This window comes from Oncorhynchus clarkii, chromosome 8 (genome assembly GCF_045791955.1).
Source record: "Oncorhynchus clarkii lewisi isolate Uvic-CL-2024 chromosome 8, UVic_Ocla_1.0, whole genome shotgun sequence".
Lineage (NCBI taxonomy): Eukaryota > Metazoa > Chordata > Actinopteri > Salmoniformes > Salmonidae > Oncorhynchus > Oncorhynchus clarkii.
Genome location: NC_092154.1, coordinates 38,000,901 through 38,028,756, shown reverse-complemented (window position 1 = coordinate 38,028,756; position 27,856 = coordinate 38,000,901). Strand labels below are relative to the sequence as shown.

General features: G+C 42.1%; 1 protein-coding gene across 2 annotated transcripts in view; it reads right to left on the bottom strand.

The window, feature by feature from the left end:
• The window catches only part of LOC139415376 (kelch-like protein 29), a 341,932-nt gene that overhangs the window by 78,707 nt on the left and 235,369 nt on the right, over window positions 1-27,856 (bottom strand). For both annotated transcript variants that reach the window (XM_071163482.1, XM_071163481.1), the window contains exons 6-7: window positions 16,459-16,597; window positions 7,551-7,747 (exon numbers count right to left, since the gene is read on the bottom strand). In XM_071163482.1, coding sequence (XP_071019583.1) covers window positions 7,551-7,747; window positions 16,459-16,597 — 336 coding nt within the window. The remainder of the gene's footprint in view (window positions 1-7,550; window positions 7,748-16,458; window positions 16,598-27,856) is intronic.

The following is a 27,856-nucleotide window of genomic DNA, read 5'->3' as shown; positions in this document are numbered from 1 at the left end:
CCCACAAGAATAGAAAACAAACAAACATTTGACCAACTGGGGACATTTTGTGAGAACACACAGAATTAGTGTTAGAATTACATTAAGGGTTAGGAGCTAGGGTTAGGTTTATGATTTGGTTTTTTGTCTTAGGGTTAGGTTGAGGGTTAAACATTTTTTGGGGGGCTTAAGGTTACGGTTAGGGTAAGAGTATGGGTTAGGGAAAATGGGATTTTGAATGGTACTAAATTGTGTGTCACCACAAGGTAAGGGGGTGTGTGTGTGTGTGTGTGCGCGCGTGCGTGTGCAAGCTGCCTATACAAATATCACCAGGAGAGCTCATGGAGAATCTCACCACTACAAGACCAACATATTATAATAAAACAGGGTTGATGTGACAAAGTGTCTGTTAAAGTCAACTCAGTGTGTTGACGCTGAATAGAAAAACAAAGCCTTCTGAAACTAATACAACTGTAGTCTGTTAATGTGGTGTTTGATTGAGCAGATGTGCTTTTACTGTTTCTGAGAGAGAGAGAGAAGTCTGAGGGGGCGTGAGAATGTGTAATAATAACTAGAGCTAGACCAATCAATACCTTTACAGAGCTGTCTCTATATCTAATCAATATCAAACGAGGCTCAAATATGTTTGGTATCCTTACTTGGTTTGATCTTAATTGATTCCACCATTCATTCAGGTTCATTTGTGTCAGGTCTTCAGATGGCGCCGGGACTGTAATATCTTATGTTTCACCGAGACGTGGCTGAACGACGACACGGATAATATAGAGCTGTCTGGCTTCTCCGTGCATCGGCAGGACAGAGCAGCTACGTCTGGTAAGAAGAGGGGCGGGGGTGTGTGTCTATTTGTCAATAACTGCTGGTGCGCGATGTCTAATATTAAAGAAGTCTCGAGGTATAACTGACCTGAGGTGACTCGCTCAATACGGAAGTCTGGGATGACGTGGATGCTACGCTACAGGACTGTTTTGCTAGCACAGACTGTAATATGTTACGGGATTCATCCAATGGCATTGAGGAGTATACCAACTCAGTCACCGGCTTCATCAATAAGTGCTTCGACGACGTCGTCCCCACAGTGAAGGTACGTACAGTTGAAGTCGTAAGTTTACACACACCTTAGCCAAATATATTTAAACTCAGTTTTTCACAATTCTTGACATTTAATCCAAGTAAAAATTCCCTGTATTAGGTCAGTTAGGATCACCACTTTATTTTAAGAATCTGAAAAGTCAGAATAATAGAGAGAGAATGATTTCAGCGTTTATTTCTTTCATCACATTCCCAGTGGGACAGAAGTTTACATACACTCAAGTATTATTTGGTAGCATTTCCGTTAAATTGTTTAACTTGGGTCAAACGTTTCGGGTATCCTTCCACAAGCTTCCCACAAGAATTTTGGCCCATTCCTCCTGACAAAGCTGGTCTAACTAAGTCAGGTTTGAAGGCCTCCATGATCACACACGCTTTTTCAGTTCTGTCCACAAATGTTCTATAGGATTGAGGTCAGGGCTTTGTGATGGCCACTCCAATACCTTGACTTTGTTGTCCTTAAGCCATTTTGCCACAATTTCGGAAGTATTGCTTGGGGTCATTGTCCATTTGGAAGACCCATTTGCTACCAAGCTTTAACTTCCTGACTGATGTCTTGAGATGTTGCTTCAATATATCCACATAGTTTTCCTTCTTCAAGATGCCATCTATTTTGTGAAGTGCACCAGTCCCTCCTGCAGCAAAGCACCCCCACAACATGATGCTGCCACCCCCGCGCTACATGGTTGGGATGGTGTTTGCAAGCCTCTCCCTTTTTCCTCCAAACATAATGATGGTCATTATGGCCAAACAGTTACATTTTTGTTTCATCACACCAGAGGACATTTCTCCAAAAAGTATGATCTTTGTCCCCATGTGCAAACTGTAGTCTGGCTTTTTATGGCGGTTCTGGAGCAGTGGTTTCTTCCTTGCTTAGTGGCCTTTCAGGTTATGTCGAAATAGGACTTGTTTTACTGTGGAAATAGATACTTTGTACAGGTTTCCTTCAGCATCTTCACAAGGTCCTTCGCTGTTGTTCTGGGATTGATTTGAACTTTTCGTACCAAAGTACGTTAATCTCTGGGAGACAGAACGTATCTCCTTCCTGACCGTTATGACGGCTGCGTGGTCCCATGGTGTTTCTACTTGTGTACTATTGTTTGTACAGATGAACGTGGTACCTTCAGGCATTTAGAAATTGCTCCCAAGGATGAACCAGACTTGTGGAGGTCTCCAATTTTTTTCAGAGGTCTTGGCTGATTTCTTTTGATTTTCCCATGATGTCAAGCAAAGAGACACTGAGTTTGAAGGTAGGCCCTGAAAAACATCCACAGGTACACCTCCAATTGACTCAATTGACTCATTGATGTCAATTAACCTATCAGAAGCTTCTAAAGCCATGATATTTTCTGGAATGTTCCAAGCTGTTTAACCTCTTGAGTGTAAGGGGCAGTATTTTGATGTTTGGATGAAAAACGTACCCAAATGAAACTGACTATTTCTCAGGCCCAGAATCTAGAATATGCATATCATTTTCCAAAACTGTCAAAATACTGTCTGTGAGTATAACAGAACTGATATTGCAGGCGCAAACCTGAGGAAAATCCACCAGGAAGTGCTGTTTTTCCTGAAACCTCTTCCATTGCATGCCTTCCCTCCATTTAAAGGGATATCAACCAGATTCCTTTCTCCATGGCTTCCACATGGTGTGAACAATCTTTAGACATAGTTTCAGGCTTTTATTCTGAAAAATGAGCGAGAAAGATCAGATTGCGTATTATTGATTATTTATTGTAAAAACAACCTGAGTATGGATTATAAAAAACGTTTGACATGTTTCTACAAACTTTACGGATACTATTTGGAATTTTCGTCTCCCCCGTCGTGACTGATCGAGCCTGTGGATTTCTGAACAAAACGCCCCAACCAAATGGAGGTATCTTGGATATAAAAATAATATTTTCATTTTACTGCTTTTCTGACTTTCGTGACCAATCTACTTTGCTGCTAGCTGTTTGTAATGTTTTGGCTGCTGAGAGAGATGTCCTAACATAAATGCTTGGATAGCTTTTGCTGTAAAGGTTTTTTGAAATCTGACACGCCAGGTGGATTAACAACAAGCTAAACTGTGTTTTGCTATATTGCACTTCTGATTTCATGAACATTTTATATTTTTAGTAATTTAATTTGAATTTGGCGCTCTGCAATTCAGCGGATGTTGATGAAAATGATCCCGCTAAAGGCATGGGTGCGCCAAGAAGTTAAAGTCACAGTCAACTTAGTGTATGTAAACTTCTGACCCACTGGAAATGTGATACAGTGAATTACAAGGGAAATAATCTGTCTATAAACAATTGTTGAAAATATTACTTGTTTCATGCACAAAGTAGATGTCCTAACCGACTTGCCAAAACTATAGTTTATTAACCAGTGTGTGGAGTGGTTGAAAAACGAGTTTTAATGACTCCAACCTAAGTGTATGTAAAGTTCTGAGCTAAAGGCTCCTGCCGCTTTCAAGGAGCGGGACAATCTGACGCTTATAAGAAATCCCGCTATGCCCTCAGTTGAACCATCAAACAGGCAAAGCATCAATAAAGGACAAAGATTGAATCCTACTACACCGGCTCTGACGCTCGTCGGATGTGTCAGGGCTGGGAAACTATTGAGTTTGAGTTTATTTTACAAGGACACTGTACATTAATCAACATTTCAGTGAAAGTGCCGACGCGAGCCTAACAGACGAGCTTAATGCATTTTATGTTCTCTTTGAGGCAAGCAACACTGAAGCATGCATGAGAGCACCAGCTGTTCCGGACGACTGTATGATCGCGTTCTCCATAGCCGATGTGAGGAATACCTTTAAACAGGTCAACATTCCCAAAGCCGAGGGGCCAGACGGATTACCAGGACGTGTACTCAGAGCATGCGTGGACCAACTGGCAAGTGTCTTCACTGACATTTTCAACCTCTCCCTGGCCGAGTCTGTAATACCTACATGTTTCAAACAGACCACCATAGTTCCTGTGCCCAAGAAAGCGAAGGTAACCTGCCTAAATGATTACCGCCCCATAGCACTCACGTCGGTATCCACGAAGTGCTTTGAAAGGCTGGTCATGGCTCACATCAACACCATCATGACATAAACCCTAGACCCACTCCAATTCGCATACTGCCCCAACTGATACACAGATGACGCAAAGATTTTTTGGGCGGTATTTTTCTTAAAACTGCATCGTCGGTTAAGGGCTTGTAAGTAAGCATTTCACTGTAAGGTCTACACCTGTGGTATTCGGCGCATGTGACAAATAACATTTGATTTTGTTTAATCTCAATAGCACTCCACACTGCCCTTTCCCACCTGGACAAGAGGAACCTGTATGTGTTCATTGTTTAAAGCTCAGCATTCAACACCATAGTGCCCACAAAGCTCATCACTAAGCTACGGACCCTGGGACTAAACACCTCCCTCTGAAACTGGATCATGGACTTCCTGATGGGCTGCCCCCAAGGGGTAAGTGTAAGCAACAACACATCTGCCATGCTGATCCTCAACACTGGGGCCCCTCAGGGTTGCGTGCTTAGTCCCCTCCTGTACTCCCTGTTCACCCACAACTACAGTACGTGACCAAGCATGACTCCAACACCATCATTAAGTTAGCTGATAACACAACAGTGGTCCAGTAAGCCTGATCACCGACAACGATGAGGCAGCCTATAGTGAGGAGATCAGAGACCTGGCTGTATGATGCCAGGAAAACAACCTCTCTCTCAATGTGAGCAAGACAAAGGAGGTGGAGGGCTGAACAGGCCCCCATCTAACATCGATGGGGCTGAAGTGGAGCTGGTCGAGAGAATCAAGTCCCTTGGTGTCCACATCACCAACAAACTATCATGGTCCAAACACACCAGGACAGTTGTGAAGAGGGCACGACAACACCTTTTCCGCGACAGGAGACTGAAAAGATTTGGCATGGGTCCCCATATGCTCAAAAAGTTCTACAGCTGCACCATCGAGAGCATCCTGACCAGTTTCATCTCTGCCTGGTATGGCAACTGCTCGGCATCTGACCGTAAGGTGCTACAGAGGGTAGTGCGTATGGCCCACTACATCACTCTGGGGCCAAGCTTCCTGACATCCAGGACTTACATATAGGCGGTGTCAGAGGAAGGCCCAAAAAATTGTCAAAGACTCCAGTCACCCAAGTCATAGACTGTTCTCTCTGCTACCGCATGGCAAGGCGGTACCGGATCACCAAGTCTAGAACCAAAAGGCTTCATAACAACTTATACCCCCAAGACAAAAGACTGCTGAACAACACTGCTAATATTCACTGTTTATTAACTATGCATAGTCACCTTACAAATGATCTTGAATAACCTGTACCCTCGCACATTGACTCTGCACCGGTACCCCCTGTATACAGTATAGCTTCGTTATTGTTATGTAAATGTACTGTGTTACTTTTTTATTGATTCGATTTTTTTACTTTAGTTTATTTAGTAAATATTTTTTAAAACTATTTCTTGAACTGCATTGTTGGATAAGGGCTTGTAAGTAAGCATTTCACAGTAAGGTCTACACCTGTTGTATTCGGCGCATGTGACAAAAATATATATTTTAAGAGAGTCTGTGCAGTATCAATCTGTTATTACATGGCATGTGTGTGTGCGTGTTACATGGTGTGCAATATCTCAAACTCAGTGGAGCAGATTGCAGACATAGTGAATAAAGAGTTTTATTCCAGGCTCTGGAAGGTTCCATAGCCGCCGGTTGTAAATCCTCCCACGTTTTATTTCTTGTGACTTGAAGTTGTTCTAACATGATGGACAAAATAACATGTTAAATCAGTTGGTGTTAAGGTGTGTTTTTGTCACACTAAAAAAATCTGATGAACTCAATGCACCATGGCCAAAGTTAATTTAATCGGCATCTCTTCAGTACATTTGTTGCGAACTTCAATATCCCTGACATGATATCAATGTCTTTGTTCCAAGGTTATACACTGTACCAGTATTATGTCTCTATTCTAACATGCTCAAATGTCATGAATCATGTTCAGGCTGAAGTCTCTGACTACACTACAAATGGTTTCCCTGTTTTTCCACAAGTCCATATCGTCGGACGAAACGTGAAAAACAAATCGATATTTTTTTTCACTGTCTTCCCCCTCCCTTTTACTACTCTGACCTTTTTCATCCAATTGCCAGACATCCTATCCTTGTCTTAGAGCTCTCTCCACATCTACCCAACCATCTCTATTAAATGGTAGGTATAATCTGACATTTACCGTCTCCCAGTCCCTTGACCTCCTAAACCCATGAGTACGCATTTGCTCCTCGGTTGACCCCTGGGCTTTCCCCGCCATCCATCCAAACACCGATCCCCCAACCTCCTTTTCCAAGACCCATACCCCCCCCCCCCCCCTTGTGTAGGTATCGATCGGTCTGAGTATCTGTGGGTTCTATCACAGCTTATGCTGGAGGATTTGACATATTACTGACAATTGTTCCCTGACCTTTTGTCCTGGCGCCTCCCAACTCCTCAGGGCCGAGAGGAGAGAAAGAGCGACAGACCTAGAGACAGACCGAGAGGCAAACCGAGATAAGGAGCAAAATGATGTCTCTCTCTTTTACTTCGGGGGGGGGGGGGGGGGGACTTACGCCAAATTTGGACACCTGTCAGAAAGGGTGCGAGGGACTATGTGCCAAAGACAGAAACTTAGGCTTAGTGTGAAGAGACACCTATTTACCCACATCCCCCCACACTCCACACCCTACAGTTGAAGTCAGAAGTTTACATACACTTAGGATGGAGGCATTAAAACTTGTTTTTCAACCACTCCACAAATGTCTTATTAAACTATAGTTTTGGCAAGTCGGTTACTTGGCAAGTCGGTTTCTTTGTGCATGACAAGTCATTTTTCCAACAATTGGGTGCTTTGTTGGAGGAATGACTGGTGCACTTCACAAAATAGATGGCATCATGGATGGAGGATGGATGGAACATTATGTGGATATATTGAGGCAACATCTCAAGACATCAGTCAGGAAGTTAAAGCTTAGTCACAAATGGGTCTTCCAAATGGACAATGACCCCAAGCATACTTCCAAAGTTGTGGCAAAATGGCTTAAGGACAACAAAGTCAAAGTATTAGAGTGGCCATCACAAAGCCCTGACCTCAATCCCATTGAAAATTTGTGGGCAGACCTGAAAAGTGTGTGCGAGCAAGGAGGCCTTCAAACCTGACTCAGTTAGACCAGCTCAGTCAGGAGGAATGGGTCAAAATTCTTACGTTTGACCCAAGTTAAACAATCTAAAGGCAATGCTACCAAATACTAATTGAGTGTATGTAAACTTCTGACATAAATAAAAGCTGAAATAAATCATTCTCTACTATTTTTCTGACATTTCACATTCTTAAAATCAAGAGGATTAAATGTCAGGTATTGTGAAAAACTGAGTTTAAATGTATTTGGCTAAGGTAAACTTCCAACTTCAACTGTATGTCATAGGTACATACCTAGGAAGGACACACCGACTTTGCAGAAGGTGTTGAACTGGAACTTGTTGGCGGCCTCTAGCAGTGTCTTGGCGTTAGCTGAGTCGATGACCAGAGAGCCCGTGTAGACAAACTCCAGCAGCAGCTCCAACACGTCAGCTCCAATGTTGCTCATCTGCAGCTCTAGCTTCTCCCCGCTCCTCGTCTCCCCTGACGACCTGACCAACCAACCACGGTAGACGGGAGTTAGACACCGAAGAGACGCACACACACACACAACTAGGACAAGAGCTACACACAGATACACACACTCACATACACTCGCACACACACAACCTGGGTCTTTACAAAACAAGGGAAAAATAGCACAATCAATACAATCAAATACAAAAGAAAAAGAAAGGTAGAGAATTTTATTTTTGGAGTCTATTGTTTTTACGGTAAGCGACTAAGGTTTGTAACAGCACACAGTTATGGTAGTTTGTGCTCCATCTGAAACAAAACAGTTCTCTCAAAACAAGGATTAGGAAAGCACAAGTAATGTGTTTGTCTTCATCATGGCAAATTAATATCCAAAAAGGCATGCTTTGACATGTGTTGTCATGTATGCATAGATATTCAAGAAGATGCATACATGCTAATGGCAGACAGATGACAGAGGGATGGGAGGGGGTGATAAAAACCACACATGCACTGACAGATTGGAAAACCACTAGGTATGTTACTGTAGCTGTCTGATGCTTCAATGTTATTGTAATGGAAGACCTTAAGCTATGTTAGCTGTGGTATGTCTGAATGCTTGCATCCTGATGCGTCCAATACTACAATCTTGAAGCCCAAGAATCTGGCAGATCATTTGATTTGTTTTTGTGCTTTTTTTCCTGTGTTTTTTTAATGCAACTTTGAGATTCTGTTTTGTCATGAAAAGCGCTACATAAAATACATATATTATTATTGTTATTACAATACTGTATGACTATCCTGTGTGCTGTATATCAATGCTACAAATCAGATTCATATAGCCATATACTGTGGTGCTGGGTTGGCTATCTCTAGCTAATGTAGTCCTCCCGGGCCTCATGGTTGCGTTAGAGTCCGGCCTGCATTGTGACATCATCAGGATCAGTAATTAGTTGATGTGTTCTAACTCTATGCCTTAATGTCCCATGTGACACAACATAATCTAGTCAAGGGCAAAATAAACAGAATCAATGCACCAGAATGCAGTGTGAGATACTGTGTCCTTCCCCCGAGGGCTGTGGACATAAACAATATGAAAACTACCAACGATTGAGATGGATGGGGTGTATTCTCCTTCTGTTGCTCATATCGACTGGCTACACTGCATAATGCTCAGTGTCTGTCTGTTTCAAGTGGTAATGTCTCTTACTGGGTTGGTGTGAGAGTCAATAAAATAGCTTTATCAGAGCATACAGTCAGACACAGTTTTGATGCAGGATGCAGACAGACGGACACAGACATATGGACAGGATGGTTAGAGTGAAGAGGAAGGAGTGGGAGAGAGAGTGAGAGAAAGGGGGGGGGGATGAGAGGAAGAGGGTTGGTTCATCCACAGGGACCAGCAGCCATCCTTCAGAAGGGGGGGAGTTGGGAGGGATTAGGTGGGGTTGGGGGTGGGGTCCATGACTGTTCCTGGGTCTTTTAAATAAGAGATCCCCCCCCCCCCCCCCCCTGCTCCCCATCACACCTAAACCCAAAGCCCAAAGCCTCTGCCCCCAGCTCGCTGCCACATTCACCAGTAGCCTGTATGCCTGTATATGAACGTAGTTGACATTAGTAGTCATTGAGCCATCTTAGGAGGTGAGAGAAGGGGAGGAGAAGGACGACGCAAAAATAAATAAGACAATGGGGATCTGTCTCTGCATAGATGGACATGGGAGGCTGGAAAGACCAAGACAGTTATTATTTTCCTCCTGCAAAGCAAAAAGCCATAGTGTTGTTATGTTATAGCCTTCCCGCCCTATGCTGTGGCGGTACTAAAGCTAGATAAAAGGGGGGAGGAGGGGGAGGTTGGGGGTGTAGTCCAGGGTTAAGCGATGGTGGGGAAGGGAGGAAGAAGAAGAAAAAGGAAAAATATATATATATATATATAAAACAAGAGCATGCTCATCAACCAGGTCAATTAGTGCAATGGGAATCGGCTCGAGTGGCAATTTGTTTTGCCTGAGTGTTTTTGTTATGGAAATGGTCTTTCCGCCTCTTCTCACAGAGGTGGCTGTTTATACTGCTGCATCTGATTGCAGACTTGTTTTTTTTTTGTAAAAGAGGGATAGAAAGGGAGAGAGCAAGGGAGAGTAAAACAAGAGGGAGAAATTGAGAGAGGAATCTGTTTACGAAAAACGCACCACTCTTTTCCGAAAGAAAGAGTATTTCATTCAGCGTAGACTGTCAGAAAGGGGGAGCAGAAAGAGAGGGGATGTGTCATATATGGGACTCTAATGTGTCCTTGTGTAAAATGACTATCTTATAGGGACCACATTCACCATGTTTTCTCACATTTCAGCTGGGGAAATGCCCTGATTCCCGCAGACATTTTACTCTGTGTGCTCAAAGGAATCCAAGCTCATCCAAAATATACACTTTTGTGGGAGAATACTAAATGTTACTTGTTTTATTATTCTGTCACCAGCAAAAAATGAATCAAACATGGATTTAACATAGCGTGCCTGCCCGTTTGACGATGTAATTAGAGTTTAGTTTGTGTTGGTTTGTTTGTATTGGAGGCTTTTTGAGGCTACATTCATGACAATGGGTGAGGTGGGTTAGCTATTGTGTCTCTCTATTGAGGCACGTCCAGGTGTGCAGAATGACAGTAGTGGGTCCATGGCTGCATCTCAATAGTCATAAAGTGGCTTCCTCTCCAAGCAAATACCTGGGCATCCACTACATTGCTTTCCCCTGTCCAACAATGTGTTTTCAGATGATTGCAGATGAAGGAAATGAGATGAGAAGAGGAGGCCACTCCTGAAGTTTAACGAGTACAGTAACAACCCTGAGCCGCACGAGGCCCAACACGTACACTTGTATCATGAGCGTGTTTTGAGCAGCCGCAGAGTGGCACAGCTAATAGTTAGGTTAGTTAACCCATGACATTGTGGGCATTGCGGTTCAGAATCATATCCTGAGCTGGACAGGTTACTCTAAATGTAATCCATTATAGTTACTAATTACCTGTCCAAAATTGTAATAACTTTTGGATTACCCAAACTCAGTAACATAACATTACTTTCTTACTTTTGGATTACTTTCCCCTTAATTAAGAGGCATTAGAAGAAGACAAAAAGGATCCATCTTCATAGTGGTCTCTGACTTGTGGTCAGTCTCACTCAGGTGGAACAAACTCACACATGCACCTTTTTTAATGCTGGACTTAAATGTCATTGAGAAAACAGAAAGGTGTCAATGTATTTTTTTTGCCATCATCCTTTCTGAATTTAAATGTAATCCAAGAAGTAATCATCTAGATTTTTTAACTGGTAACATAACTGATTATAGTTAGTGTTTCTACAACCCAAACCTGTGGACACACTGCTGTTTTTTGTCTTAAGCGCGAAGCATTGAGTGGAGTAAACCGTGCTATAGAAGAGAATAAAATTGGACAAAAGAAAAGGATTAGGATTTTGGACTATTATTATTATGGCTAGGGCTTCCAGTAGAGACAGAGGATGAGGAGGACAGAAGTCTTGTTCAGATTTGTCGACACTCATCAGAGGATCTTTCAGAGCAGAGTCTAGGTTTGTTTATGCTATCCACTGCTGTGACCATATATATGGCTTACAGTACAGCTGGTTGAAATGACGTCATTCGGGCTTGTAAGGATGTTATTTGAATGTGTTTCAGTTTTGCGGTAATGCATACTGTCTCACTGACAGGACAGCAGTAGGGGAATAGTACGCGCTTGCTGGAATCTCAGCTGGAGGATTCTACCACCCAGAGAGCACATGTTGACAAGGAAGACTAAAAGCTTTAGTCTCACTTTCTCCTCTCCGACGCATAACAGACTCTGCCCGGGCTCAGACAGAATTAGGGCTGTGACGATACGAGTATCGTGATACCTCTTTAAAGAAAACAACTCTCATGTTGGAGTCACATTTACGCTGAACCAAAACATAAATGCCTACGTGTAAATTGTTGGTCCTATGGTTTCATGAGCTGAAATAAAAGATCCCAGAAATGTTCCATTCGCACAAAAAAGAGCTTATTTCTCTCAAATGTTGTGCACAAAGTTCTTTACATCCCTGTTGGTGAGCATTTTAGCCTTTGTCAAGATGATCCGTCCACCTGACAGGTGTGGCATATCAAGAAGCTGATTAAACAGTATGATCATTACACAGGTGCACCTTGTGCTGGGGAGCATAAAAGGCCACTCTAAAATGTGCAGTTTTGTCACACAACACAATGCCACAGAGGTCTCAAGTTTTGAGGGAGCATACAATTGTCATGATGACTGCAGGAATGTCCACCAGAGCTGTTGCCAGAGAATCCAATGTTTATTTCTCTACCATAAGCCACCTCCAATGTCATTCTAGAGAATTTGGTAGTATTTCCAACCAGCCTCAAAATCACAGACCAGGTGTAACCACAGCAGCCCAGGACCTCCACATCCAGCTTCTTCACCTGATGGATTGTCTGAGGGGACAGGGGGCAGGGTTCTGAGGAGTATTTATGTATTTTGTGGTAAAAAAAATAAAATACAACATTCTGATTGGGTGGGCCTGGCTCCCAAGTGGGTGGGCCTATTGTTCAGTATATTTATTTTACATACAGAAGGTTTTTATGGGACCAAAGAGTCAGGTCTGCCTCGGTTATCTTTTTCGGCATGGAAAAAATATTGCGATACTGGTATTATCACAGCCCTAGACAGAATCATATGAAAACAGAAAGAGAGACTGCTCAGACAGTGTGTGCCTTTACACTAGGCCCTGCCGCTGAGCTGCACCAGATGCACTGTGCCCATAAATTAAGGGGGTGCAGAGCATACTTATTGAAACTCCAGATGGGGAAAATGGAATTACTGGGGGTGATCGTTGGTCTGTGGTCTTTCTGGGCTGAGCAGCAGCAGCCTCTAAAGGGGAGGTAATAGGTTTTTGGTGGGTGAGTGCCGGTGTTGTTACATCGTTCAAGTAGCAGGTTCGGGACGACTGGCAATTTCTGACAAGTTTAATGCGAAAGAGGAGGGAGATACATCAACGCTGAAGGACAGACAGACAGACAGACAGACAGACAGACAGACAGACAGACAGACAGACAGACAGACAGACAGACAGACAGACAGACAGAGACAGACAGACAGACAGAGACAGACAGACAGACACAGACAGACAGACACAGACAGAGACTCAGACAGACAGACAGACAGACAGACAGACAGACAGACAGACAGACAGACAGACAGACAGACAGAGACAGACAGACAGAGACAGACAGACAGAGACAGACAGAGACAGACAGACAGACAGACAGAGACAGACAGACAGAGACAGACAGACAGACAGACAGACAGACAGACAGACAGAGACACACAGACAGACATACACACAGACAGACATACACACAGACAGACAGAGACACACAGACAGACACACAGACAGACATACACACAGACAGACATACACACAGACAGACATACACACAGACAGACATACACACAGACAGACATACACACAGACAGACAGACATACAGACAGACACACAGACAGACAGAGATCCTTTAAGATTTTATCGAAATACAATACTATTGTCTACAAGGGTGGGAAATTTAACAAAGTCAGATGTTTTATGATTTACATAAAATTGACGAGATTAAAGTTATATATCATCAGTTCAACTGTATGGACATTGTTAACATCTGTCATGGTTTAATCTTTAGTGATCATTTTGCACAATCATTAATTGCTACTCATCTATCATAATCTAATTGTACTGATCCTTTCACCAAACTGACTATAAATTAGTGTTTTATAAAGTACATTAAATATCGACACCATTTTTTAAATATTATGAATATTTTAAAAAATGCTGCCAACAGGAAATAGCTAGGACTACATCCTGGGTATGACACAGAAAACGGTCACAATTTATTTGGATCGTCCAGATTTTCCATCTGTAGATGGAACAAACTATCTGTCGATAAGCAACTGCTTGCTAAGGTTAAGGTTAGGTTTAAAATAAAGGTTAGTGCAAGGGTTAGGGATCAAGCCTGGGTTAGGGTTAGTGGATAGTTGAAATGTTACTGATAGTCTGTAGAGCATCTATCCAAATAAAGTGTCACCCAGAAACCTCATCTCACCCAAACTCACATACTGTAGCTATAATGATTCAAATATAATCATATAAAAAATTATATTTCAAAACCATTTTCTAAATTGCTCTGCAATTTACTTAACTAAAAAAGGAAACACCATAACCTACTAAATGAAAACGACTTTCCTGAATGTAAACAAGAATTTCATCATTACTTAGCCACTTCACAAAGTGCCAGCTGGGCATATGTTCCAATTTAGACTCACATTTCTTGTGTGTGTGTGTGTGTGTATGTGTATATGTGTGTGTGGAAGAGGTGCTCAACCTCTGATATTACATCTCTACTCACTCTCTCTCTCTCTGAGTGAAGGCTGGCTGTCTGGATAACACAGGAGTTATACAGACCTGCACCTGCCCACGCACGCACGCACGCACGCACGCACGCAAAAGCACGTGCATATGCACACACACACACGCTGTGGTAGTTTATGAGGCTCTGACAGGGAGTCCCGACAGCAGTGAGTACCTCGATAGCGGGAGGTAGTGGGCAGCACAAGGAGAGCGTGAAGAGGGCGTTTCTCTCTTTCATTCGACCTCATAAAGATCTGGACACGGTGTGGGGCATGTGTGGCATCAGCATAATTCCACAGGAGCTGGAAAGTGACCTGAATGGCACAGAGACACTGTAACTCAATGACAGGACCTTTGGCGGGGACCTTCTCTTCTCTCTCTCCCTCTGGTTTCTCTCTCGCTCTTTCTCTATCGCTCTCTTTAACCAACTCAGTGACACGTGCACACTGCGCAACACCTCAGAGAGCCAGGGCTAAAATGGCACCGCTTTTTCTCGGTCGCCTCTCCCGCTCGCCCTCCCTCTCTCTGTGTTGTGTTTGGCAGTAAACACGCCAATAAAACCGAGAGATGCCACATGCACAAGTCAAGAGCATGCATCGTTCTATTTGCACTGTACTGTACATGCCGTGATGAATTCCAACAACGTCATAACAACTTGAACTTATATGACTCATAATTATACCATTATAAAAGTTATACAATTATCGATTAGTATAACATACATATTCATGGATTATACCACTAACTGCACGGTTAAATGGGAAATTCTATTGATGATTTAATCTAGATAAGAAAGGCCCACGTTAGGATGACAAATTAATGTCGTTTTACAATAAATTATACATTTAATGAGAATTTTCTCTATCAAGCAAGTACAATATAAGAACGTATGCAGGCAGGCAGATGAACCTAACCTGATACAAATGATTTCCATTCCTATGGGGACTTTGTGACTTTCTGGGGACCTTTTCTCTATGCAGGACCTAACTCTCTATGCACAACCTAACTTTGGCACAGATAAGGGAGAGAAACAGGGGAATCCTATCGACAGCTCCACCAACACAAGTCTGTCTGTAGCAAACTGAAGGTTGTGGGTTGTGTGCCGTGTGGATGTGCACTGTATGTGTGAATATGAGTAGGGTGTGGTTGAGAGAGGGCTGGTGCTCGCTATTCTCTCAGTGCCCGTCCCCATTCAGCAAGAACAACTGTTTGTGTGTGTGTGTGAGACAGAGAGAGTGTGTTCTTCTGGCCTGTGTGTTGTGCATGCTGATGTGAATGACACACACAAAGCATCTCCTGGCTGGCTCGCCTCCATGTCTGATAAGCAGCGTGGCGCCCTCTGATGAACTCACAATAGAGCCAGCTTGGCTGCAGGGCAACTAGCAGGCAGCCTCCCTCAGATTTTAGACTGGCGCTTCCTATTGTAATGTACAGTGTCTCTCTCTCTCTAGTCTTTGTCTGTCTGTCTGTCTGCGCGCGGTGCACAGGAGAACAAACACACATGTCAAGGAGACGAGGGAACATTGGTTGCGGGACACCTGCAAGAACCTGAAGTCAGGGTGAGGACGCTAGGAGATGGCTTTGGCTCAGCTTGAAGAAAATACACCCCCCCCCCCCCCCCCCCACACACACACACACTTTGCAAACACAGGAACAACCAAGGAACACATCCTAGCACTGGCAGGTAAACCTCCAATCACATCAGCATACACACACTCACTTGCACAAACACACCCACATAATATGGAACCAAAACAGCCCAGAGACATGTGAGGGATAGACTCATGGGGAACTAGTCAGGTCCACTTCAAATGAAACATGGAGAATGGTGTTAACCTGTGAAAATAGTGATTGGCTAAAGAGTAGTGTGGTGATGAGAGATGTGGCTCATGTTTGTTTTCTCCTCTGTTTGCAACTCGGAAGCGTCCCCATCTTTTTAATACACTAATGGTAACCTACAGTTTGTTCATTTGGTTGAAAGCCCCTACAGTTGTGAGTCTTGGAACCCCCCCAGTCATTGAACGTTTTCTCTGCTCATCAAAATGTAAATGCAGTTATTTGTCTCTATACGGTAAGGAAAAGGTAGACTCGGGTGACCTTTTCTGTCCCATGGTTTTAGAGGTACATTCATTTGGAGCGGGAGGAGAAGGAGGCTGCTGGCCCTGTGATAGGAACCAAAAGTCTTCACACACCTGTAAGAGAGAAAAGGGGGGGAGGGAAGACAAAAAAAAAAAAAAAAGGCCACACAAATGCACCCTATGAAAAGAACAGATTGGATCAAAAGCAGGTGAGGGAGGGGGAGGGGAAGGCAAACCTTTTCACCAGGTCCTTGAAATAAAGGCTGCAGGAAGCTAGAACATTTTGGTGGACTTCAAACTCTTTGCCTTCAACAATTATTTTCAGGTCTGTAAACTCTTTCGCTCTGCGCTGTTGGTTCAACTCCTTCAACATCTCTGTAGAACAAAGAAGAAACAAGACAAGGCCATATTCCACTTTAGAATTAGAATGTGCGCTTTTTTTTATATATATATATATATATATATATATATACACAAATATGATTATAGAAATATATCATGGCAATTAGAAGTAGAGGGGGAACAACAGAGAGGGCCAATTATAAAAACATTATTACCGGCCAGGCTTAATAGCTTCATTACATTGCAGAGAAGAGAAAATACATACAGTTTTATAAACATTTCAGTGTTGCAGGCAGGGAACGTGTGCATGTGTAATAACATAGGCAAGCTCAGGAGTTCTACAGTTCTGTACTGAGGAGTTAGTGGAGTGATTATAAGCAGAACTGTCTGGAAGGTATACGAGTATTCACAGCGCACGCTGTGGTGGTTGGGCTTAATATGAAAGACAAGACACTTGGTTTGAATACATTTGGCTTGTGTGCATTTGCATACCACTATGAATTCAACTAAAGGAACCCGAATAAAATGTAGAACCGACTCAAATAAATGTGCGGCGGAAACGAGAGACATTATTCATCGTTAGTCATATTTCTTGGGCGTTTTACCAGGAGCATCCTCCATCGTACCCTGGGCACGTTAACCCATTGAACCTCGCTGAACTACAACAACACTGTCCAAGCCAGAAAAATGAATGAAAAGAAAACAAACATCTACACACTTGTCATCCTCTCAAAAAAAAATTTATCTCCTAAATATCGCTAGGCAACATGGAGAAGCAACCTAGTAAATATTTGCATCGAGCAAACCAGGCCTATTGTTGAGCTGAATGGGGAAGTCAGTGAGAGAGTTAGAGGAGAGGGTTTTTCTATTGTTTTAATGAGGCACCATGAGGCGACACGGAGTGTACGAGACAGCAGGGGACCAGCGTTTCATCTGTAACAGTATATAGAGAGGGCAATCGATATTACTGTACCTTTAATAAACTATACAGTAGGAAACCATCGACAGCACTGCCTTTAATACTGTACAGTAGGAAACCATCAACAGCACTGTACCTTTAATACTGTACAGTAGGAAACCAACAGCACTGTACCTTTAATACTGTACAGTAGGAAACCAACAGCACTGTACCTTTAATACTGTACAGTAGGAAACCATCAACAGCACTGTACCTTTAATACTGTACAGTAGGAAACCATCAACAGCACTGTACCTTTAATACTGTACAGTAGGAAACCATCAACAGCACTGTACCTTTAATACTGTACAGTAGGAAACCAACAGCACTGTACCTTTAATACTGTACAGTAGGAAACCATCAACAGCACTGCAACTTTAATACTGTACTGTAGGAAACTATCGACAGCACTGCCTTTAATACTGTACAGTAGGAAACCATCGACAGCACTGCCTTTAATACTGTACAGTAGGAAACCTTCGACAGCACTGCCTTTAATACTGTACAGTAGGAAACCATCAACAGCACTGTACCTTTAATACTGTGCAGTAGGACACCATCAACAGCACTGTACCTTTAATACTGTGCAGTAGGACACCATCAACAGCACTGTACCTTTAATACTGTACAGTAGGAAACCATCAACAGCACTGTACCTTTAATACTGTACAGTAGGAAACCATCAACAGCACTGTACCTTTAATACTGTACAGTAGGAAACCATCAACAGCACTGTACCTTTAATACTGTACAGTAGGAAACCATCAACAGCACTGTACCTTTAATACTGTACAGTAGGAAACCATCAACAGCACTGTACCTTTAATACTGTACAGTAGGAAACCATCAACAGCACTGTACCTTTAATACTGTACAGTAGGAAACCATCAACAGCACTGTACCTTTAATACTGTGCAGTAGGACACCATCAACAGCACTGTACCTTTAATACTGTGCAGTAGGACACCATCAACAGCACTGTACCTTTAATACTGTACAGTAGGAAACCATCAACAGCACTGTACCTTTAATACTGTACAGTAGGAAACCATAAACAGCACTGTACCTTTAATACTGTACAGTAGGAAACCATCAACAGCACTGTACCTTTAATACTGTACAGTAGGAAACCATCAACAGCACTGTACCTTTAATACTGTACAGTAGGAAACCATCAACAGCACTGTACCTTTAATACTGTACAGTAGGAAACCATCAACAGCACTGTACCTTTAATACTGTACAGTAGGAAACCATCAACAGCACTGTACCTTTAATACTGTACAGCAGGACACCATCAACAGCACTGTACCTTTAATACTGTACAGCAGGAAACCATCAACAGCACTGTACCTTTAATACTGTACAGTAGGAAACCATCAACAGCACTGTACCTTTAATACTGTACAGTAGGAAACCATCAACAGCACTGTACCTTTAATACTGTACAGTAGGAAACCATCAACAGCACTGTACCTTTAATACTGTGCAGTAGGACACCATCAACAGCACTGTACCTTTAATACTGTGCAGTAGGACACCATCAACAGCACTGTACCTTTAATACTGTACAGTAGGAAACCATCAACAGCACTGTACCTTTAATACTGTACAGTAGGAAACCATCAACAGCACTGTACCTTTAATACTGTACAGTAGGAAACCATCAACAGCACTGTACCTTTAATACTGTACAGTAGGAAACCATCAACAGCACTGTACCTTTAATACTGTACAGTAGGAAACCATCAACAGCACTGTACCTTTAATACTGTACAGTAGGAAACCATCAACAGCACTGTACCTTTAATACTGTACAGTAGGAAACCATCAACAGCACTGTACCTTTAATACTGTGCAGTAGGACACCATCAACAGCACTGTACCTTTAATACTGTGCAGTAGGACACCATCAACAGCACTGTACCTTTAATACTGTACAGTAGGAAACCATCAACAGCACTGTACCTTTAATACTGTACAGTAGGAAACCATAAACAGCACTGTACCTTTAATACTGTACAGTAGGAAACCATCAACAGCACTGTACCTTTAATACTGTACAGTAGGAAACCATCAACAGCACTGTACCTTTAATACTGTACAGTAGGAAACCATCAACAGCACTGTACCTTTAATACTGTACAGTAGGAAACCATCAACAGCACTGTACCTTTAATACTGTACAGTAGGAAACCATCAACAGCACTGTACCTTTAATACTGTACAGCAGGACACCATCAACAGCACTGTACCTTTAATACTGTACAGCAGGAAACCATCAACAGCACTGTACCTTTAATACTGTACAGTAGGAAACCATCAACAGCACTGTACCTTTAATACTGTACAGTAGGAAACCATCAAGAGCACTGTGCCTTTAATACTGTACAGTAGGAAACCATCGACAGCACTGTACCTTTAATACTGTACAGTAGGAAACCATCAACAGCACTGTACCTTTAATACTGTACAGTAGGAAACCATCAACAGCACTGTACCTTTAATACTGTACAGTAGGAAACCATCAAAAACACCACCTTTAATACTGTGCAGTAGGACACCATCAACAGCACTGTACCTTTAACACTGTACAGTAGGAAACCATCAACAGCACTGTACCTTTAATACTGTACAGTAGGAAACCATCAAAAACACTACCTTTAATACTGTACAGTAGGAAACCATCAACAGCACTGTACCTTTAATACTGTACAGTAGGAAACCATCAACAGCACTGTACCTTTAATACTGTACAGTAGGAAACCAACAGCATTGTACCTTTAATACTGTACAGTAGGAAACCAACAGCACTGTACCTTTAATACTGTACAGTAGGAAACCATCAACAGCACTGTACCTTTAATACTGTACAGTAGGAAACCATCAACAGCACTGTACCTTTAATACTGTACAGTAGGAAACCAACAGCACTTTACCTTTAATACTGTACAGTAGGAAACCATCGACAGCACTGCAACTTTAATACTGTACTGTAGGAAACTATCGACAGCACTGCCTTTAATACTGTACAGTAGGAAACCATCGACAGCACTGCCTTTAATACTGTACAGTAGGAAACCTTCGACAGCACTGCCTTTAATACTGTACAGTAGGAAACCATCAACAGCACTGTACCTTTAATACTGTGCAGTAGGACACCATCAACAGCACTGTACCTTTAATACTGTGCAGTAGGACACCATCAACAGCACTGTACCTTTAATACTGTACAGTAGGAAACCATCAACAGCACTGTACCTTTAATACTGTACAGTAGGAAACCATCAACAGCACTGTACCTTTAATACTGTACAGTAGGAAACCATCAACAGCACTGTACCTTTAATACTGTACAGTAGGAAACCATCAACAGCACTGTACCTTTAATACTGTACAGTAGGAAACCATCAACAGCACTGTACCTTTAATACTGTACAGTAGGAAACCATCAACAGCACTGTACCTTTAATACTGTACAGTAGGAAACCATCAACAGCACTGTACCTTTAATACTGTGCAGTAGGACACCATCAACAGCACTGTACCTTTAATACTGTGCAGTAGGACACCATCAACAGCACTGTACCTTTAATACTGTACAGTAGGAAACCATCAACAGCACTGTACCTTTAATACTGTACAGTAGGAAACCATCAACAGCACTGTACCTTTAATACTGTACAGTAGGAAACCATCAACAGCACTGTACCTTTAATACTGTACAGTAGGAAACCATCAACAGCACTGTACCTTTAATACTGTACAGTAGGAAACCATCAACAGCACTGTACCTTTAATACTGTACAGTAGGAAACCATCAACAGCACTGTACCTTTAATACTGTACAGTAGGAAACCATCAACAGCACTGTACCTTTAATACTGTACAGTAGGAAACCATCAACAGCACTGTACCTTTAATACTGTACAGCAGGACACCATCAACAGCACTGTACCTTTAATACTGTACAGCAGGAAACCATCAACAGCACTGTACCTTTAATACTGTACAGTAGGAAACCATCAACAGCACTGTACCTTTAATACTGTACAGTAGGAAACCATCAAGAGCACTGTGCCTTTAATACTGTACAGTAGGAAACCATCGACAGCACTGTACCTTTAATACTGTACAGTAGGAAACCATCAACAGCACTGTACCTTTAATACTGTACAGTAGGAAACCATCAACAGCACTGTACCTTTAATACTGTACAGTAGGAAACCATCAAAAACACTACCTTTAATACTGTGCAGTAGGACACCATCAACAGCACTGTACCTTTAACACTGTACAGTAGGAAACCATCAACAGCACTGTACCTTTAATACTGTACAGTAGGAAACCATCAAAAACACTACCTTTAATACTGTACAGTAGGAAACCATCAACAGCACTGTACCTTTAATACTGTACAGTAGGAAACCATCAACAGCACTGTACCTTTAATACTGTACAGTAGGAAACCATCAACAGCACTGTACCTTTAATACTGTGCAGTAGGACACCATCAACAGCACTGTACCTTTAATACTGTGCAGTAGGACACCATCAACAGCACTGTACCTTTAATACTGTACAGTAGGAAACCATCAACAGCACTGTACCTTTAATACTGTACAGTAGGAAACCATCAACAGTACTGTACCTTTAATACTGTACAGTAGGAAACCATCAACAGCACTGTACCTTTAATACTGTACAGTAGGAAACCATCAACAGCACTGTACCTTTAATACTGTACAGTAGGAAACCATCAACAGCACTGTACCTTTAATACTATACAGTAGGAAACCATCAACAGCACTGTACCTTTAATACTGTACAGTAGGAAACCATCAACAGCACTGTACCTTTAATACTGTACAGTAGGAAACCATCAACAGCACTGTACCTTTAATACTGTACAGGAGGACACCATCAACAGCACTGTACCTTTAATACTGTACAGCAGGAAACCATCAACAGCACTGTACCTTTAATACTGTACAGTAGGAAACCATCAACAGCACTGTACCTTTAATACTGTACAGTAGGAAACCATCAACAGCACTGTACCTTTAATACTGTACAGTAGGAAACCATCGACAGCACTGTACCTTTAATACTGTACAGTAGGAAACCATCAACAGCACTGTACCTTTAATACTGTACAGTAGGAAACCATCAACAGAAACTGTACCTTTAATACTGTACAGTAGGAAACCATCAAAAACACTACCTTTAATACTGTACAGTAGGAAACCATCAACAGCACTGTACCTTTAATACTGTACAGTAGGAAACCATCAACAGCACTGTACCTTTAACACTGTACAGTAGGAAACCATCAACAGCACTGTACCTTAATAGTGTAAAAGCCAGACCCTGGTCGGTCCAATAGGGTCAGATATTTTTGTATTCTTGACTTTCCATGTACCTCTGTAAAAGATAAGACGTTCTTGTAAAAGTTATTAGCGGTTCGGGTAATCTGATCCTAGATATGTGACTAAGGGCAATATCTACATAGAGCCACATCCTTCAGTTGACTGTACACAGCTTTTCTCCAACTCTCTGCAGAGCTCAGACAATGTCTCCTCATGCTACACTCCAATCCACAAAGTGGCATCTGCAAAGCTGCAAAACCCTCTGCTGTGGACGGCAGTAATGGACTATCACAGACCTGTATACATGTATTATGAACTAAATGGAACTCTGCCCTGACACACCCTGCTAACATCCAAATGATCCCAGCTTAGCCATGGACCAATGGGCTGCTACTGTACAATCCTAACTCGTTATTGGTCTCAAATGTGCTGTACAACAGAGGTGTGTGTGTGTGTGTGTGTGTGTGTGTGTGTGTGTGTGTGTGTGTGTGTGTGTGTGTGTGTGTGTGTGTGTGTGTGTACATTCGTGTCTGTAATTGCATGCGTGTGCAACCCCAATTGTAATATAAACGTAAAGCAGTTTCGTTTGTGTAATAGTCATGAAACGCCCAGTCAGTTTACCTACCGTAAGCTCAACTCAGACTCAAACGCCCAGGATTCAATTAACCTGCTCTGACATTAGCCACACTGTTTGGCTGGAAATATTCCCTCATTTAGCTTCCACTTTCTCTTGACTGACACTAGCAGCTCACTCGCAAATTAATTTAGCAAACTAAATTATACAGTATTAAGCCGCATGACAAATAAGAGCAATTCAAGACGGAGTCTTTCGGTGGCTGCATGAGGAAAACCCTCTCGAAGCAGAGCATCCTTGTCAGACATATCACATCAAGGAATTAACTGACTGAAAGTGCCCGTTTCTGACCATTAACCACACTGAATAAAATGCTAGAATGAAAAAAATTTAATGAATCAATAAATAGGCCTAATATTTGGCCAAAAAACAGAGGGATATGAACTGCCTTGGCATCATTATGGTGACCAACAATATGAAATCAACTCTGAGTGGAGAGAGAGAGACTGAGACAAAGAGACATTGAGACAGAGAGAGAGAGAGAGAGAGACATTGAGACAGAGAGACAGAGACAGAGAGACAGACATTGAGACAGAGTGAGAGACAGTGAGAGACAGAGATACAGAGACAGAGACATTGAGACAGAGCAAGACAGAGAGACAGAGTGAGAGACATTGAGACAGAGTGAGAGAGAGAGACAGAGCGAGACAGAGAGAGATACTCGGCTAAGGGATAATATGAAATAATATAATAATAATATAATAATAATATAATAATAATATAATAATAATATACAATATGAAATCAACTCTGAGTGGAGAGAGAGAGACTGAGACAGAGACATTGAGACAGAGAGAGAGACATTGAGACAGAGCGAGACAGAGACAGTGAGAGACATTGAGACAGAGTGAGAGAGAGAGACAGAGCGAGACAGAGAGACAGAGCGAGACAGAGAGACAGAGCGAGACAGAGACAGTGAGAGACAGAGACAGAGCGAGACAGAGCGAGACAGAGAGACAGAGCGAGACAGAGACAGTGAGAGACATTGAGACAGAGTGAGAGAGAGAGACAGAGCGAGACAGAGACAGAGCGAGACAGAGACAGTGAGAGACAGAGACAGAGCGAGACAGAGAGACGGAGCGAGACAGAGAGAGCGAGACAGAGAGAGACATTGAGACAGTGAGAGACAGAGCGAGACAGAGAGAGAAACTCGGCTAAGGGAGCACAATCATGTAACCCACTGCAAACAGAGTCAAAGAGCCACTTCATTCCGTCTCCTATCGTACATGCACAACACTCTCTACAGAAATGTAACATTAGCCTTGCCCTTCAACATTCTCTGCCACTCTCATGCACTAGTCTACACGGCGCTCCAGTGCTGCTTGGCCCTTGGCGGTTGGGCAGTTATCTGATTACTGTGCTGCCTGCGTGGCGTGCCGCGGCCACTGTGAATAGTGAATACATGGTAATTGGAGTTTGCATTGTGTGTCTCCAGCGACCGATATGGCTCTCACCTTCAATTTAGCACAGCGCACGGCATCCATTTACCCCAACACTCAGATTCTGGCAAAAGGAATGAGAGCGAAAGAGAAATGAAACTATATTTTTCAGCAAACAATGCACCCCCCCCCCCCCCCCCCCCCCCCGAGTGCAGGACGGACACACCTGAATGGCTGATGGAAAAGGTACTAATGGTATATTTGTGTGGGTCGACGGTCACGCCGCACTCCCCTAGAACAACCCATCATGCCTGGGAGCGTGAAACGGCACGCAGCATTTCCTTTCTCCTCTCTGTCGACAGGGAGTGTGGAGGAGGAGAGTCGCACTCAATATGACCGGGGAGGTCTAGAAAGATAAGCACATTGTTTCACTACACCAGTGGAGGACGGGACTGGCGATGATGTTGGGTTCCGTTACCCAAAGACCAAATCAGATGCACATCTAGCCATTTTTCTACACACACGTGCATACCGAAGACCATGTTGAAAAGCCTGTGCACTACTACACCGATAACACATCATTATCCTATCAGGATATTGGTACTTCTGTTGAATTCCACTGAACAGTTTAAGGGAACAAGGAGATCTCACAAACCGATATTAGAGGGATAGTACATTTACAATACAACGTGAAATGGAAAAAAAGAGAATATCCACACACTCTTTACATCATTCCAGAGATTTCTGAAACATGCTTCATTAGAACTCTGGGAGCTATATGGGAACATGTAAACAGTGTGCCAATTCAGCTGCTCACCCGAGTAACCCTACACGACCATAACATTGCCCCAGGAACGTGCGCCCATGTCCCTTCACAGTATCCAATTAGCGCACTCTGTGTATTGTGTACTGTAGACAGACGTAGACACAGGCATCCTTATGCATCGTTGTGTGATTGGCTACTGGGAAGAGACGGCAGAGCATGCCATTGGCTGACAAAATCCGGAGCCATTTCATGGCTGTATCTTTCAGTCGTAAGGGTCTCTGAAAGACAGCCATTTTATGTACTTTCTACATCTGAAGCAAAAAAAAAATATGTATGTCACAGTTTGTAACGCACATATTAAACGTGATTCGTAATAACCGAACCATCGGAGAACCAAACCAAATGGGACGTTACATAGGGTCAATCTAATGTACAGTAGGGGTGACCGGGCCACTGAAACTGTTACAGTTTGACTCAAGACGCACCCCAGCCACCAAAGATGTGTAGCAGCAACACCCATCAGGGTGAAGCACGGCAGCCATTTTGTACCAGACTTCTCAACACACATCGGCTAGAATAGCCAAAGCCAAACCTTCCCGCAATATTGCTATTTCCTTTGGTTAACTGGCGCACAATTTAGTCATGCATTTAGAGAAAATAATCCTGAAAATTGTTTACTACATTGAACTTTGTGACAGTTCACACTTTCCTTTACGGTGGCCAGGCAGATACTGTAAGGTTTCAGTTATTTAACTGAAATACTCGTTGACCTGCATCCCTGACTCCAATTCAAGTATCAATTCTAGTCACTCCTCACATAACACATCAATTAACATTAATTGTGTTCTCAACATGAAAGACCAAATCAAAACTAAATCTCTGGAAATTATATAAAAGGGGAAATGAAGGGGGGAAAACAATCATATGGATCTAGCAAGTAATGATGTGACCAAAACAACAATGAAGTAGCCCATCCTGGATTAAAAAAATAAAAAAATAAATAAATACGTCTAATGGTTAGTCAGTTCCTGAATTTACCAGACTTTAAAAGTCTTGATGCCCATGAGATAAATGAATGTCTACAAATACTGCAACAAAGTACATTAAAAAAAAAAGAACACTGTTCTGTACAAATGAATACGGTACGTTACCAGCATGTGGTTTTAAATAATACAAATGATGAAAATATTGAAAAATTACATATCCCAAGCATATAGTATAGATATATTTGACATCAGATCTATTTTTCACCACGCGTTTTGTAATATAAATAAAGCATAGGCATTTCTGATCGACTTTAGAAAGTATTTCAAAAAATATATATTTCAGACTCCTTCCTTCCTCTTCTGTTGACTGCAGTTCAAAATTGGAGCAACATGAGGATATTTCACATCAGTCAAGAAGTCTAATGCATTCAAGTGTTGCTCGTAGAATGGACGTGCACAGTCTGACCCTTTGTTCGCAGACTGTTTTCTTTCACACTATTTACAATCAATCCCTTTACCACTCTTTGGGTAATTAGCCTGAAATAACTATTTTAGCTAATCAATAACTCAATACGGACCCCAGTACTAGCCGCTTTTTAATTTATTTTTTAGCTACTATAATATATGCGCTTAATGCTGTTCAATCTGAAGAGACCCTGGCTCACTCGGTATCTCCTTCTTGTCTAAGGACTCCATTTAGTTGTAAAAACAACACAACAAAAAGGATTGGTTCTCTTTGAGTTGAGACAGCATAGATGAACAAATGTTTGAAAAAATTATTTTGTTTAAAAATAGAAGTATTTCATTCCAAGAAAATGTGAAATTATATTAATTGGATCAAAATACTATGGGAATAAAATAAAGTTACTGCTAAATCAACCTAAGAGATGTTGTTAGTTTTCCGTTAACGGGTCACTACGTTTGTTACATTCCATATTCAAAATGAGTCTAAACTGTATTTTCACCCCTTCAAAAAATGCAATTTAGCCAAGATTTTTTTTAAAATCCAGAATTTACATGATTGATCAAAATAACTTAACTACTTTATACAGACTAAAGGGAAAAAGATGTCAAGGTCACGTCAGTGGCACTTTAAAGCTGAAATACATCACAAAGAAATATATTGTATAACGGACGATCAATGAACACGTTCTCTTTAAAATGGAAATGTTGATATATTTGTAACATGATATTTTATTA